General features: G+C 42.8%; 2 protein-coding genes across 2 annotated transcripts in view; both read right to left on the minus strand.

The window, feature by feature from the left end:
- Window positions 1–16,316, minus strand: part of LOC310789558 (NLR family CARD domain-containing protein 3-like) — a 708,349-nt gene that overhangs the window by 615,133 nt on the left and 76,900 nt on the right. The window lies entirely within an intron of this gene.
- Window positions 1–16,316, minus strand: part of LOC310789526 (nephrocystin-1-like) — a gene marked incomplete at its 3' end in the record, with an annotated part of 59,061 nt that overhangs the window by 20,899 nt on the left and 21,846 nt on the right. Inside the window, exons 10-12 of the mRNA XM_083651162.1 lie at window positions 10,601–10,695; window positions 7,615–7,743; window positions 3,059–3,133 (exon numbers count right to left, since the gene is read on the minus strand). Coding sequence (XP_083507288.1) covers window positions 3,059–3,133; window positions 7,615–7,743; window positions 10,601–10,695 — 299 coding nt within the window. The remainder of the gene's footprint in view (window positions 1–3,058; window positions 3,134–7,614; window positions 7,744–10,600; window positions 10,696–16,316) is intronic.

Genomic DNA, 16,316 nt, shown 5'->3' on the forward strand with positions numbered 1-16,316 from the left:
GAGAGCAGTGTGGACTGAGATGATGGTGTGGTCAACAGAAGTCTCTGTCACCTGAGGTAAAGGAAGAGAGCAGCGTGGACTGAGATGATCGTGTGGTCAACAGAAGTTTGTCACCTGAGGTAAAGAAAGAGAGCAGTGTGGACTGAGATGATCGTGTGGTCAACAGAAGTCTCTGTCACCTGAGGTAAAGAAAGAGAGCAGTGTGGACTGAGATGATGGTGTGGTCAACAGAAGTCTCTGTCACCTGAGGTAAAGGAAGAGAGCAGTGTGGACTGAGATGATGGTGTGGTCAACAGAAGTCTCTGTCACCTGAGGTAAAGAAAGAGAGCAGTGTGGACTGAGATGATCGTGTGGTCAACAGAAGTCTCTGTCACCTGAGGTAAAGGAAGAGAGCAGTGTGGACTGAGATGATCGTGTGGTCAGCAGGGAGTTCCCCAAGCCCCGGTAGCCGGCGGTTTCTCGGCCTACTGGCCTACCGGTTACTTTATACACTGTAATATATATATATATATATATATATATATATATATATATATATATATATATATATATATATACCGTATATATATATATATATATACCGTATATATATATATATATATACCGTATATATATATATATATATACGCAACATACAAGATGCCCGCTGAATAAGTGTCCAAATGTTCATGTCATTCTGGCCAATACTCCACTTCTGTTATAACATTTCAGTCTGGAATATGGAATATCTTTCAATAATCTTTATGACTAAAAGGCTAAAAGTAATCTCATGTGTAAGAAATGACTGTTCTACATTGAAGTAAAAATGTAAATAATTAACTTGTTGGTTTTGGATTTATTTCGCTTCAAGAGTGCATTTTTGTTCGTGTGACCCTCAACACATGCTTTGAGAATCCCGGGCCACTCACTGATACTTATGCTTAAATTAACCCACTCATATTCTGGTTTATTTCTAGAAAAACATTTTGGCTAGTGGACATTCTAATTGGCTGGTAACTTCTAGCAGCCATATTGGCAGGTGGTCAAAAAAGTTAATTTCAAGCCCTGCAGGGAGAGCAAGTGGTGACATAGGAGTGAGTGAGAAGAGAATCAAATATTGGTGTTTAAGACTGAATAATGACATCACAACTGTTAATTTAAAATGAGTTATTTCTCTAAACCTGACTTCAAATGCCCCAAATTTTTCCGCGCCGGCGCCGTTTGGCCCCCAACCCTCAGCAAAATCTGGCCCTCTGGTAGCGAGGAAATTTTTTTGTGGTCCTCTCTATCATCAAAGTTCCTGGGTTACGGCATGACAATATTTGTTCGGCTCCCAGCAACAATCTGGGTTTCTCATGTGACCCCCCATGAAAAATAATTGCCCACCCCTGATCTAGCCTCTTAAATTTAACGAGATTCATGCATTTTAGTTTAAAACGTACACATTTTTCTTACAGGGGGCATGGCCCCCCGAACCCCCCAAGAGGGTCCAAGCAAGGTCTACCCACCACAATCTCTCCAAATCCTGTGGGAAACATAGTTATTAGTATTTTCTTTGTTCTTAAAAATATACATTGCCTGTTTTTTTTTGCAATATGGATATTGTTTTATTTATAATTAAATTGAGCATTGGGCCTTTATTGTTTATTTGTATTATTTCAATTGTCACACTCATGGATACATATTTGAGGGTTGTTTATTAATTGGGAAAAGGACCACTGGAACAAACGCTGCGAACATGAGCCGGCTACTTTTTCAATCTGACTGGCTACACAAAAGTTTGGGGAACTCTCTGCAGTCAACAGAAGTCTCTGTCACCTGAGGTAAAGGAAGAGAGCAGTGTGGACTGAGATGATCGTGTGATCAACAGAAGTCTCTGTCACCTGAGGTAAAGGAAGAGAGCAGTGTGGACTGAGATGATGGTGTGGTCAACAGAAGTCTGTCACCTGAGGTAAAGGAAGAGAGCAGTGTGGACTGAGATGATCGTGTGGTCAACAGAAGTCTCTGTCACCTGAGGTAAAGGAAGAGAGCAGCGTGGACTGAGATGATCGTGTGGTCAACAGAAGTTTGTCACCTGAGGTAAAGGAAGAGAGCAGTGTGGACTGAGATGATCGTGTGGTCAACAGAAGTCTCTGTCACCTGAGGTAAAGGAAGAGAGCAGTGTGGACTGAGATGATGGTGTGGTCAACAGAAGTCTCTGTCACCTGAGGTAAAGGAAGAGAGCAGTGTGGACTGAGATGATGGTGTGGTCAACAGAAGTCTCTGTCACCTGAGGTAAAGGAAGAGAGCAGCGTGGACTGAGATGATCGTGTGGTCAACAGAAGTCTCTGTCACCTGAGGTAAAGGAAGAGAGCAACGTGGACTGAGATGATCGTGTGGTCAACAGAAGGGCTTCTGTTGCTAAACAGCTGCTGACTTGAACATCCTCAAGTTTGGTAATACTTTGTACTTCAATGATTTTGGTTTTATTGCAGTGTGGGATTTTCTGTCGACGTCCAATTTGCCGATGCCTTCCTGCTCTCATGCCCGACTGCCGATACCGATGTATCCCACATCTTTTTATTTATTTATGTATTAATTTATTTTTTCTGCCTGATTTCGGGGAGCATCGGGTTTCTCCTGGTGCGGAATTGGCGCGTGTCGTGCCTGATTTTGTGTGAACCTAAGTTGTGCTTCAACTTAGGTTAAGTAAGTCATGCTGGCGTGCACACCCTCACACCGGGGATTACTGGCATCGAATAGCTAGTCAACCATGGAACATGTGGGCGTAATTGGGGCATCATTGTTCCGTCGTATCGGCAGGGATGTTTCCCTGTGCATCCCTAATTAATCATACATCGATGATTATTGTACTGTTATATAGAACTAACGTGGGGCGGGAGGGGAGGGCATTGGACGCCACATGGGTGGGAGGGAGGGAGGGAGGGATGAACTTCTTTTTATTTATTTTTATTTGCTTCTAGGTGGGATTATATGATTCTTTGTGTCTGTCATTGCAATGTCTGTTACTTTTCTTCTTTGAAAAAAAAAAAAGATAACAAAAAAAGAAGCATTTGTGTGGACTCCTGCCTCTTCATACCCTGGGAGAGAAGCTCCAGGTCTTGGGGCTCTTGGAGCTGTAGGTCGCCCTCACCGTGTGGATGTTACTCAACACCTGCAACACAAACACAGTCCCTTCAATATCAGGCAGAACGTCCAAACAACATCAGCTAGAACTAGAATGACCGCACCGCAGATATATGCCTCCGCCAAACAAGTGAGCAGTCGACATCCATGTCTGTCAGAAATTCCGCTAAGGCATTACTGAGATATTGTTTAATTGTTTATTGTGGATCCCCATTAGTCTACACCAAAGGTGAGAGTACTCTTCCTGGGGTCCAAACACGTAAAATACAAACATAAAAATCCAATCATTGGAGTAAAAACAACACAACAAAAATAAATAAAAACAAACAAAAACAAGTGAGTCAAGGCTCACTCAATATTCATGTCAATCAAATATTAACCGTATCAACTCTTCTCATAAACAAAAAGAAATGTATCGGTCTTCCCGAGTAATTGCACCAGCAAAAACAACTTATACTGACCTTATTTCTACCATACTCACATGAAACCATCATATTATAATTGAAATACTTGATTACAATATATAATACATAATACATACCGCAATACAAATTCCTTTCATGTTGCACAATTAACAAATCAGTAAATCAAAGACCAAAATCTATCTTATTATTCATAACTGCAATTTTTAACTTTTTTTTAAACATAAATTTGTTCCTTACCATAGTTATATTTCTCTGTATTTTATTCCAGTAAGCAACTGCTCTATACATTACCGTCTTTTTCAGTGCCCGACACCGCTCCTCACAGAGCAGCGCAGAGCGAGGTGTGCCGCCCTGTTCTGAGCGAGCTGGAGTCTGTTCAGGTCAAGCTTAGAGGCATTGGACCATATGGCTGGACAGTAGTCTAAGCGTGATAAGACCAAAGATTGTAGATATGGCGTTAACGAGCTCGAAAATGGCGTTTGTGAGTTCACAGTGACCTTGACCTTTGAAGACCAATATGTAATCAGTTCATCCTTGAGTCAAAGTGATGTTTGAGGCAAATGTGATGAAATTCATTCAAGGCCTTCCTGAGATATCGCGTTAACAAGCTCAAAAATAACATTTGTGACAGAGACAGTGACCTTCAACTTCAACCTTTGACCACCAAAAGGTAATCAGTTCATCCTTGATTCCAAGTGGACGTTTGAGCCAAATTTGATGAAATTCCATGAAGGCGTCCTGAGGTATCGTGTTAACTCATTGAGTGCCATGGACGTCTTTCGACGTCCAATTAAATAGTGACGTAGAGTGCCAAGGACGTCTTTCGACGTCCAATGCGTTTTTTGACGGTGGGACGTCGATCAAAGCCTTCCGCATCTCCTGTACAACTATTGTAGCTATTGGAGGTCTATAACCTATTTTACAGAACCCTTAGGTGGCGACAGTGCTCTCCAGGTTAACAGAAAGGCAGAGAAAAACAGAGAATAAGTCGTTGGGGAAACGGAAATCGCATCGCATCCGTATGCATCGATATGCATGAAGCGTTTTAACGTTAGATGTGCCTGCAGCAGCAGCAGCCAATCTGCTCCCACAATTGAGCTCCTCCATGTCCGCTGCGACAGCCCATACGCATGATCAGCCGTGGAGTTGTTATTATTCTCAACTGGAAGCATAGGAGCCGGTGACAAACACACGCGGAACGCTGTAAAAAAGCTGGATGTCGCGCACCCTTCACTGTGCACAGCAAACTCAGCAGAGAGCCACCAGAGAAACTCCCATACGGAGGAGGAGTGTGCAGTTGAGGGGTGGGAGGGGGGGGGGCACGCAGAGCAGCACACAACACCCAGACAGACCCAGACAGCAGGACAGGATTAGCAAACGCAAGCCAGAATATCCGATGCCCACCAGCAGCAAATCAAGACCAGCAAGAAGCTGCAACCAGCAGCGCACGCAGGGGCCAGCGCTGCTGGTTGCAGCTAAAAATATTATTCTGCCAAACAAAATTCCCTGGCCTTCACTGTTTTATTGAAGGAAATTATTTTTGAGGTGTGACTACATCAGAAAATTAGCTTCAGAGTCAGTGATGTGTTTGAAATGATTAATTTCACAAAAGGGCCATTATCTCAGCTTCTAGAAAAAAACGGCTCTTTTTGGTTAAATCAAGCTATCTTCTCCGGCTGATAACTAAAGAACGGAAAATTATATCAATAAACCTGTTTTTGCTGATGATAGAAAAGAGTCTCATCGTTCTTTTTGCGTGTTCAGTGTTTACATAGTAATATCACACAATATTCTGTGGGCCTCGAGAAATCACTGAAAAAAGCTCTGAAACTCTGGCACTGGGAGCGTCCGTTCTCCAAAAGTGGCTGGCACTCAATGAGTTAAGGAACATTGGAAGGACGTATGGACGGGCAACCTGAAACCATAATGCCTCCAGCTCGGCTAACGCTGGCGGGGCCGTAATAAAAATGTAGGCCTGCGACTAATGATTATTATCAATTAATTACTGTTTCAATTAATCGATTAATCATTTAGTCTACAAAATCTTAAAAAAAAAAAAGAAAAAAAACCAAAGTATTAATTTTATAATATGAAAATCTTTTCATTTGTGAAGCTGTAACCAGGAAATGTTTTGTATTTTTACTTGATAAATGATTAAAACAAGTAATTGATGATCAAAATTGTAATAAATTAATTTTCTGTCATTTGACAGCACTAATAGTAATAATAATTTGTATATTGCTATTAACTCAATCAGCAGTATCTTTTCAGCCTAGGTGCAGCCCTACTAATGATTATTTTCATTAACGATTAATCTGTTGATTATTTTCTCGGCTACTCGATTAAGTCGATTGTTCGATAAACGTCACAAAACGGTGAAAAATGTTGATCACTAAAGCCCAAGATGACGTCCTCAAATGTCTTCTTTTGTCCTGACCAACAGTCCACAACCCAAAGATATTCAGTTTACTGTCATAAATTAAATTTATTATTATTATGTAATTCTTTTTCCCCACCTCCCTCTCTTCCGTCTGGCCCCTGTCCCTCCCACACTCTCCCTCCCTCCCCTCTTTTTCCATAGATCCCTGATCGATGTGTTAATTGTTACTTGTATCTGTTGCCTGTTGTTATCTTGTTTTCTATGTACCGTAAATTCCGGACTATAAGCCGCGGCTTTTTTCCCGTTTTTTGGCCTTTTTTGGCCCCTGCGGCTTATATAACGGTGCGGCTTATCTATGGATTTTTTCCAAAAAAAAAAAAAAATCTCTCTTTTTTAGCACTCTTTCTAACTATAAATCCACTTCTGTTTTAATTTCCTCTCTTGCCCTCTTTTAACAACATAACATAACATAACATAACACAACACAGGTAAGCAGAAAGAAAAAGACGAAGCAATCACGCCATGAATGAGGAAATGACTCACCTGCTGGAGGCTGGAGATACACGGCTTGGGCTAAACTTTTACTCCGTGAAACACTATCGATTAAGTCCGACATCGCTCAGAGGTTTTGAGCAGCTTGAAAACAAGTTTGAAAACGTGCAGAAGTCCATCCACTCACTCACTAAAGAAACTAAGGCAACCGTGAACAGAGTTTATAATGCGGAAAAGCGCATCAGCGCACTGGAGGACAAAAACAACACAGTGAGTCCGAAAATGGATAAAATGCAAAATCGAAACCCTGCACACGCAGGTTGATGACTTAATCAGCAGGAGTAAAAGAAATAACATTCGCCTGATCAATGTAAAAGAGGGAGCTGAGATTGGTGACATGGACGCTTTCGTGGCAAAATCCTGTGTTACATCCTGGACCTGAAGGAAGGCGAGAAACCACCAGAGGTGGACAGGGCACACCGGGCGCCTCGGCCACGTCCAGACCCCGGCCTGCCACCGAGGGCCATCTTCATCTGCCTACTCCGCTGGCCCGACCGTCAACTCATCCTCCAGGCTGCGGGGAAGAAGCCCCTCACCTGGGAGGGTACACGCTTTTTCGTCCGGCAGGACCTCTCCGCGTTGGTGCAACAGAAACGCGCAACATACAACAGCATCATCGAGTCAATGGATATCGCTTTGGCGTACTGTACCCAGCGAGACTCGTCATAACCATTGATGGACAGCGGCGGAACAAGAGCTCAAAGTGAAACTGCCGAATATCTTTTGAGTTGGACTGGTCAATAGTACTGTGAGTAACTAAAATAAAAAAATAAAAAACAGAATTCTCTCTTCTTTAGCACTCTTTCTAACTATAAATCCACTTCTGTTTTAATTTCCTCTCTTGCCCTCTTTTCACCACACCGCGGACACTGTGTGCACTGTAAAAAAAACAAAAAATACCATTAAAACACCCGCGGCTTATAGTCCGGTGCGGCTTATATAAGAAAAAAATAGTCAACTTTGAAGGTGCGGCTTATAGACCGGTGCGCCTTATAGTCCGGAATTTACGGTACTCATACTGTGTCAGCGTCTTTGGGTCACTGAAAAGCGATTTATAAATTCAATGAATTATTATTATGATGATGATGATGATGATTATTATTATTATGATGATTATTATTATGTCTAGCAGAATTCACACTTAAGCCCCACCTGAGTTCCATCGAAGGCACAGAGGCGAATGTGTCTGCTGAGGACCTGAACTCCAACACCAGGAGTGGGAATCCTCCTGCAGCTCCACAGGGTGAAACAAACACTCGTCCTGACCTGACGAGAACGAACCTACAGGAGAGGAGGCATTTCTTTTTTTATTATTACAACATGAGAATCTTTTTTTTTATGAATTTGTGCAAAATAAACCTTGCTGTAAAAGACCATTTATAATTGAGAGAAGGGATGAGGAAGCGCTGCGTGGGTCCTTGGTCAAATCACTGAAACAGGTGCTCTTTGGTGTGGGTGCAGAGAAGCATGAGTAAAAGTTCAAGTGGGATCCTTGACCATCAGAGACCATCATTTGTTTTGTTTTACTAACTGATATAAACATTTCTTCTGTAGGGCTGACGTACAGAGGAAGTCATTACCTTCAGCCTGAGCTCAGCCAATCACAGCTCTCCTTTAGAGACCTCTTCCTGGACCCAGACACTGGCAAGGTGAGACAGTGTGTTTGTCTGTATGGCTGCTTTCACACATGTCTGGAATTCAGGAGTTATCTAGAGGTCATCCGTATGGCGGTCTATGTGTGGACAGATTTTCGTGGCTCACGCGCGCTCCCGCGAGCCTTCTCCTAGACGGAGGGAAGTGTACCCCCAGCCGTAGTCGCAGGAGCGGATTGTCTGGTTGCGTTCATGCACACAGCGTTTGTTTACACAGCGTTTGTGAAGATTCAATGGCAGAACCGCAAATTCCAAGTAGCGTCAAGTCAGGCAGAATAAAACGAAAACTTCCGGGTATAACCTTCGCAATAATGGCAATTAAATAAAGTAAATGCATGTGTAATGTTTTTTTGTGTGTGTTTCGAAAGATACAGAACAGAGATAAACTGGAAGAATATCTGCTCCCTTCGAAAAGTCAATTTTAACCCGTAGTGAGTCGACCATTCTGATTTTTTGTTACTAAGTAATACAACATTTATTTTATTTTGAAGGTAAAAACGTCTAGCTTCCTGTATTCTGTATAATTCTAGTAGGTTTGATGCATTTTAGGACTGAACATAGCAAAGACCTGTTTTGTTTGTAGTGCTTGCGACTCGAGGAAATCGATGCATCTGGGCATGAGTTGTAGGGTTGTTTAATTAATTACTAACGTTATGCGCAAACAAGTATATGCCGTGAACGTTAGGCAGTTATCGCCCATTATGTATTTTTAGTTTTCACAACTCCCCATTGTGTGGTCATGCCCAAATTCCCCCACCCCCGCCCCTGCCCCCGCCCCCTCTCTACTTTACAAACTCTGCGGAGGTGCTACTCATGTGTGAATGCAACATGCCTCATGTGTGAAAGGGTACACTTCACCTATCATCCGGGGCAGGCTCAGTGGGGAGCAACCCTCACCTGATCCGGAGTTCATGTGTGAAAGTAGCTTATGTGTGCAATCTGGGTACCTCAGAGTCTGTCAGTCTGACGACTAATACGAGTCTGGGCCAGACGACCGGTATGTCGGTTGTCCGAACCAAGACTTCCTCTGAGAGAATAGGCCTTTTTCACAGCAGCCATTTTGTGTCTAAAAGGCAGGAAGTAACACAGGTGCACCAAGACTTCCTCTGAGAGAATTGAGTTGGAGTTGATTGATCGATACTTTTTGTAGGTGTTTTAGGTCGACGTCATTGTGGCTCATCTCTATGAACAGATAACTGCATTTGAGACATTGTCAGACTGGAAACAACGATGGAAGTGGAAGTGTTGGTGCAGACGTCCGCTCTACATCGGAAAGCCCAAAGTATCAGCCGTCTGTCTCAGAGTCTTATTAGTCATCAGCCTGAGATAATTAATATTTGTTTGTCTGTGTGTTTTAATGGACCAGGGCAAAGCCTCTTAGCCTGATAAACCAGCCGGTCACGTCAACTCACATTTCAGAGAACGGGGAAACCATCTTTTCCGCCGAGAAACCCTGCTGATGTAAACTCCTGTACTTGTTTAATTGTTGTTATTGAGTCTATTTCAGCAATAACTGCACTTTATGGCTGCTTATGGCTGCTTATGGCAGCCATATGCTTATGGCTGCTTAAACTCGACGAATGTTGACAATGTTGAATGTTGACTGAGCCTGCCCCGGATGATAGGTGAAGTGTACCCTTTCACACATGAAGCATGTTGCATTCACACATGAGTAGCACCTCCGCAGAGTTTGTAAAGTAGAGAGGGGGCGGGGGCAGGGGCGGGGGTGGGGGAATTTGGGCATGACCACACAATGGGGAGTTGTGAAAACTAAAAATACATAATGGGCGATAACTGCCTAACGTTCACGGCATATACTTGTTTGCGCATAACGTTAGTAATTAATTAAACAACCCTACAACTCATGCCCAGATGCATCGATTTCCTCGAGTCGCAAGCACTACAAACAAAACAGGTCTTTGCTATGTTCAGTCCTAAAATGCATCAAACCTACTAGAATTATACAGAATACAGGAAGCTAGACGTTTTTACCTTCAAAATAAAATAAATGTTGTATTACTTAGTAACAAAAAATCAGAATGGTCGACTCACTACGGGTTAAAATTGACTTTTCGAAGGGAGCAGATATTCTTCCAGTTTATCTCTGTTCTGTATCTTTCGAAACACACACAAAAAAACATTACACATGCATTTACTTTATTTAATTGCCATTATTGCGAAGGTTATACCCGGAAGTTTTCGTTTTATTCTGCCTGACTTGACGCTACTTGGAATTTGCGGTTCTGCCATTGAATCTTCACAAACGCTGTGTAAACAAACGCTGTGTGCATGAACGCAACCAGACAATCCGCTCCTGCGACTACGGCTGGGGGTACACTTCCCTCCGTCTAGGAGAAGGCTCGCGGGAGCGCGCGTGAGCCACGAAAATCTGTCCACACATAGACCGCCATACGGATGACCTCTAGATAACTCCTGAATTCCAGACATGTGTGAAAGCAGCCATACAGACAAACACACTGTCTCACCTTGCCAGTGTCTGGGTCCAGGAAGAGGTCTCTAAAGGAGAGCTGTGATTGGCTGAGCTCAGGCTGAAGGTAATGACTTCCTCTGTACGTCAGCCCTACAGAAGAAATGTTTATATCAGTTAGTAAAACAAAACAAATGATGGTCTCTGATGGTCAAGGATCCCACTTGAACTTTTACTCATGCTTCTCTGCACCCACACCAAAGAGCACCTGTTTCAGTGATTTGACCAAGGACCCACGCAGCGCTTCCTCATCCCTTCTCTCAATTATAAATGGTCTTTTACAGCAAGGTTTATTTTGCACAAATTCATAAAAAAAAAGATTCTCATGTTGTAATAATAAAAAAAGAAATGCCTCTTAATGTGTTGTAATTTTTTCGCTGTGGTATTGAAAATGGTATCAAGTATCGATATTTTCTTGGGTATTGATATCAAAGCTGAAATTCTAGTATCGTGACAACCCTATATAACATCAACTACATTTGACCAGTTAACGGCATGCTGCTTGATAAAAAGAAAAAGAAAAAAGGCAGCAGATTCCACCTGCTAGTTTGTTCCAATGCAAATTGACTGCAGGCGCACTTATTGTTTATAGTTTATTTCAGATCCCCATTAGTCACTGCCTCAGCAGCCACTATTCTTCCTGTGGTCAAACACATCAGTTACAGTACAATTAAAAAGTAAAAAAAAGTACACCAATAAAGTACTCAATACACATGCATACATACATCCACATCCATACATCCAGCCACATACATACATACATACATAGGCTACAGTGTATACATACATACATACATACATACACACACACACACACACACACACACACACACACACACACACACACACACACATATAACAAAAACAAAAGCAACAATTATCCTAGACGAGATGTTGCAACTCTTCTATTATATGGCTCTGGCGTTAGCTAATGATCACATGAGTGGGGAAAGGGGCAGTATCATCCATCTGCAGCGCCGGAGCACCATCACCCCGCCCACCGTGTACGTTCTCAGACCCGCTGGATGTGTACACGTACAGACCAGAGTACGTTTCTAGACTCCTTCAAAAATAAAAGCCTGGATATTTTTCTTTTTAACTCAGCGTTCTGTAGGTATATGATATTCTATTATGCTTGTGTGCATTAGTCTTTCGGATGATTGAATATTTGTATGATTCATGACCTTTTCGTTGATCTCGCTGGTTAATTGGCTAGCTATGCTACTAGCTAGCCAGCAACTACCCCCGCTATGAGCTCCATGGTCAGCCTCTGAGACCCAGGACAGCCCCCTCACCCCACCCACCCTCCAGCCCGCTTCTACCCCGACTTAGAGGCCCCTTCTCCAGGGGAGACCACCTCCGGGAGGCACCCACCTTCCATGAAGCTGCCCAACCGCATACCCAGTATTAAGCACCCCTCCTCCCCAGGCTACACACAGACCCCCGCCCCGCCAGGACCTTGTCCTCCAGCGACCTACGTTACCAACTTGCTGGACCTTGCTGACTCAGTGGCTCACACTTTACGGACTTTGTTATCTAGCTATAGCTAACATCAGTGTTTGGCTGCTGCAGTGCTCGCTGCCTCGCTCGCACTGCTTTTATTTTTGAAGGAGTAGGTCTAGAAAGTATCCGGTCTGTACGCGTACACTTCCAGTCTGTATGTGTACACTTCCAGTCTGTATGTGTACACTTCCAGTCTGTATGTGTACACTTCCGGTCTGTATGTGTACACTTCCGGTCTGTATGTGTACACTTCCGGTCTGTATGTGTACACTTCCAGTCTGTATGTGTACACTTCCAGTCTGTATGTGTACACTTCCAGTCTGTATGTGTACACTTCCGGTCTGTATGTGTACACTTCCAGTCTGTATGTGTACACTTCCAGTCTGTATGTGTACACTTCCAGTCTGTATGTGTACACTTCCAGTCTGTATGTGTACACTTCCAGTCTGTATGTGTACACTTCCGGTCTGTATGTGTACACTTCCAGTCTGTATGTGTACACTTCCAGTCTGTATGTGTACAGTTCCAGTCTGTATGTGTACACTTCCAGTCTGTATGTGTACACTTCCGGTCTGTATGTGTACACTTCCGGTCTGTATGTGTACACTTCCGGTCTGTATGTGTACACTTCCGGTCTGTATGTGTACACTTCCAGTCTGTATGTGTACACTTCCAGTCTGTATGTGTACACTTCCAGTCTGTATGTGTACACTTCCAGTCTGTATGTGTACACTTCCAGTCTGTATGTGTACACTTCCAGTCTGTATGTGTACACTTCCAGTCTGTATGTGTACACTTCCGGTCTGTATGTGTACACTTCCGGTCTGTATGTGTACACTTCCGGTCTGTATGTGTACACTTCCAGTCTGTATGTGTACACTTCCGGTCTGTATGTGTACACTTCCAGTCTGTATGTGTACACTTCCAGTCTGTATGTGTACACTTCCAGTCTGTATGTGTACACTTCCAGTCTGTATGTGTACACTTCCGGTCTGTATGCGTACACTTCCAGTCTGTATGTGTACACTTCCAGTCTGTATGTGTACACTTCCGGTCTGTATGCGTACACTTCCAGTCTGTATGTGTACACTTCCAGTCTGTATGTGTACACTTCCAGTCTGTATGCGTACACTTCCGGTCTGTATGCGTACACTTCCGGTCTGTATGCGTACACTTCCAGTCTGTATGTGTACACTTCCGGTCTGTATGTGTACACTTCCGGTCTGTATACGTACACTTCCGGTCTGTATGTGTACACTTCCGGTCTGTATACGTCAGTGGGCAAGTGAACTAGGGAATGTATGAAGCCAGTTCTGGAATTCCATTAATTCGAAAAGTCCGCAGGGGGGCGCACGTCAGGTCCGGAAGTGACGACACGTACATTGGCTCCAATGTAAAAATGAGCCGACTTCTCTCTCGTTCTGTGTCTTAAATAAACATTTTCCGAATGAGCTTATGGTCTGAATAAACAATTTCAAGTCTTTTTCATGCTCTCCTGGGCTCCGTTTTCTAAATTATGGTCCCATTTCGAGTAAAAGAGCAGATAAAAATTATAACTTTGGGGGCGGGATTTTCTTTGACACCAGCCACAGGAAACCAGATGATTCCAACCAGTTGCCAAGGGGGTTTCGGAATGGGGGTGTTTCCATTCAGAAACACCCCCATTCCGAAACCCCCCCACTCCGAAATTGAAATTGATTTAACCCCCCCACTCCGAAACCCCCCCACTCCGAAATTGATTTTCAAGTCCATATTTCTCCGAGTTTCCTGCATTCCTGCAGCTTGAAATAAACGTTTCAACTCGTTTTTTTATGTCACTTCATATAATTTCGCTATAGCAGCAAACACGAGCCTGCTGCATTCAGATACAGGAATGTGATTGTGAACGTTGGATACATCCTAAAATCAGCTGTGGATCACAGACATTGGTGAGAAATAGCCTTTATTTAGATGTCGGCTGCCACGGACTTTTTTTTTTTTTTTTACAGTGTGACTATTTTAATAGATAATATGTATTTCTGATTGAATAAAAACTACATCAAATTGATTGTGACTACGATGGAGTTTTAGGGCCATGCATGATGAAAAATAAAAATTAAAGAGGGATTTTTTTTTCCAATGACAGGAGGGGAAAAAAATAGTTTCCATTTCAAGAATAAAGTCGAAATGTTGAGAATAAAGTCGAAAAATCCGTGAATAAAGTTGAAATACTGTAACGAGAATACAATTGAAATGTATCATTGCCCCTGGAGCAATATCTCCAAAGACCAGACAGGCTGGTCTATTTGGATTCCCAGGGGCACAAGTTAACATGTCTTAAGACCAGGGAGGCTAAAAGTCTATGACTGGGCCTAGAAACACCCAGGCCAGCCACCATACCCAGGCTAAGAGCCCCTTTGCCAGCCCCACACACCCAGGGAAGCCACCCCCACCTCCAGGCTGCCAACAAACTGAAAAATCAAAACAAGTTAGGAGAGCACCGCCCACAGTGTAGCCTACTACTGTACATATCCCATTCTCCGACTCAGTCAGTGGTAGGCTATATCCTGAGTTTCTGAAGTGTTGCAACTACTGTATATTGATGCAATGCCATGTGTATTTAACTTAAATTGCCATAATCTTGAGATTGATCATTCACAGATGATCTTGTACAACCAAATGCAAACGTCGGGCCGTGCGTTGTGCAATATGAAGACATTTGGATTCAGGTGTGTCCAAACGCATCCGCCGCCCGTGCATACAGCATAAATTATTCTTATTGCCGTTATTAAGGAGAGGAGTTGATTTGCCACTTAAGGAATGGTAAGTAGGCTATGATCACATGTGGTCTCAAACACCAAGTGCTTTCGTAGGCTATACTTACATTTTTCTTCCATAAAAGCAAATATTATTTCCATGTTGCAAAGTGAGCTATAGGTCTATATGAGGAATTCTAGCCATTCAATAGAGGCCTATATCAAAATTGTGCTGACGGGCAGATACAGGCTTTCATCTTGCTGCGCACCTGTGTGGAGCTGCCTGCCGACTCCATATCCAAGTGTGTCTCCAACTTGCAATGCACAATCCTAGCCTGTGTAATATGAATAGGCCTCTGCTCCTCAATTCTTAATCAATTTATTTTGTTGCCTATAGCCTAATTTCCGGATTGCCGCCGCGTTAAATTCGGCTGTGTCAACCACGCTTATAACCAGCAGATCAAAACGCGACAATGCTCACTGCAGGCCAAGCGCATGGCTTGTTGAGATGAGTGCACTGCCGACAAACCTTTCTCAGATGATACTGTTAATATGTCAACACAGAAGTTAAAATAAAGTGTTGGAATATTTGTAATAAAATCAGAACAAACTAATTTTCGTTTTTAAATCAAGTTGTGTGTTGTTTCTGCAATGTCAGGCTATTTGATGCAGACATCACGGCATTTTGAAATAATGGACATCTCGTTAACAATGGCTATATTTCTCTTAAACATAAAATAGGCTAAATAAGGCACACACAAAAACTAACCTAACTTTTTTTATTTATAGCTGCCAGCCATATTTACAGTAGGCTATATGATTATCGGTAGGCCTATAGCCTATTTAAAATTCATATTTGAAAGGTTGAATCCTCCATCGTTTCAGGGGGCACGGGTCAGACAGCCATGTCTACATTAGCTTACCTATTTGATGGGTCGGCACTTTGTTATGTATGTTCATATTACGCATGGGTTTTCACTGCTTTTTCGCGCATTGCAAGTTGGAGAGACACTTGGATTTGAGTCGGCAGGTAGCTCCACGTGAGCCAGCAAGCATTGTTCATTTTAAATTAGTTTTAATTCGATTTTGGGCCTTGATTATGCCACTCTATAGGCCCGCATATCAATTGATGAAAGGAGTGCCGGCAAGTGTTAGCCTATAAACTATAACTCCTTTGATGTCCAACACGCAGTGCACAGCGAGATGAAAGCCTGCATCTGCCCATCACCAGCACAATTTTGATATATAGGCCTATTGAAATGCTAGAATTAAATGTTCACACATCTCCATCTATTAAATAAGCGAATATTATTTTGTGATGTGTAGGCTAGCCTATAGGCTACGTGACGAATGAATTAATTTGCAATTAGGAAGTGCAGATGCACAGTGCGCCTCTCGTCACCTCACAACAACATGGGAATAACATTTGCTTTTATGGAAGAAAAAGGTAAGAAATAGCGTATTGTGTTAGTTAGC

The sequence above is a fragment of the Poromitra crassiceps genome, assembly GCF_964638095.1.
Source record: "Poromitra crassiceps genome assembly, chromosome: 14".
Classification (NCBI taxonomy): Eukaryota; Metazoa; Chordata; class Actinopteri; order Beryciformes; family Melamphaidae; genus Poromitra; species Poromitra crassiceps.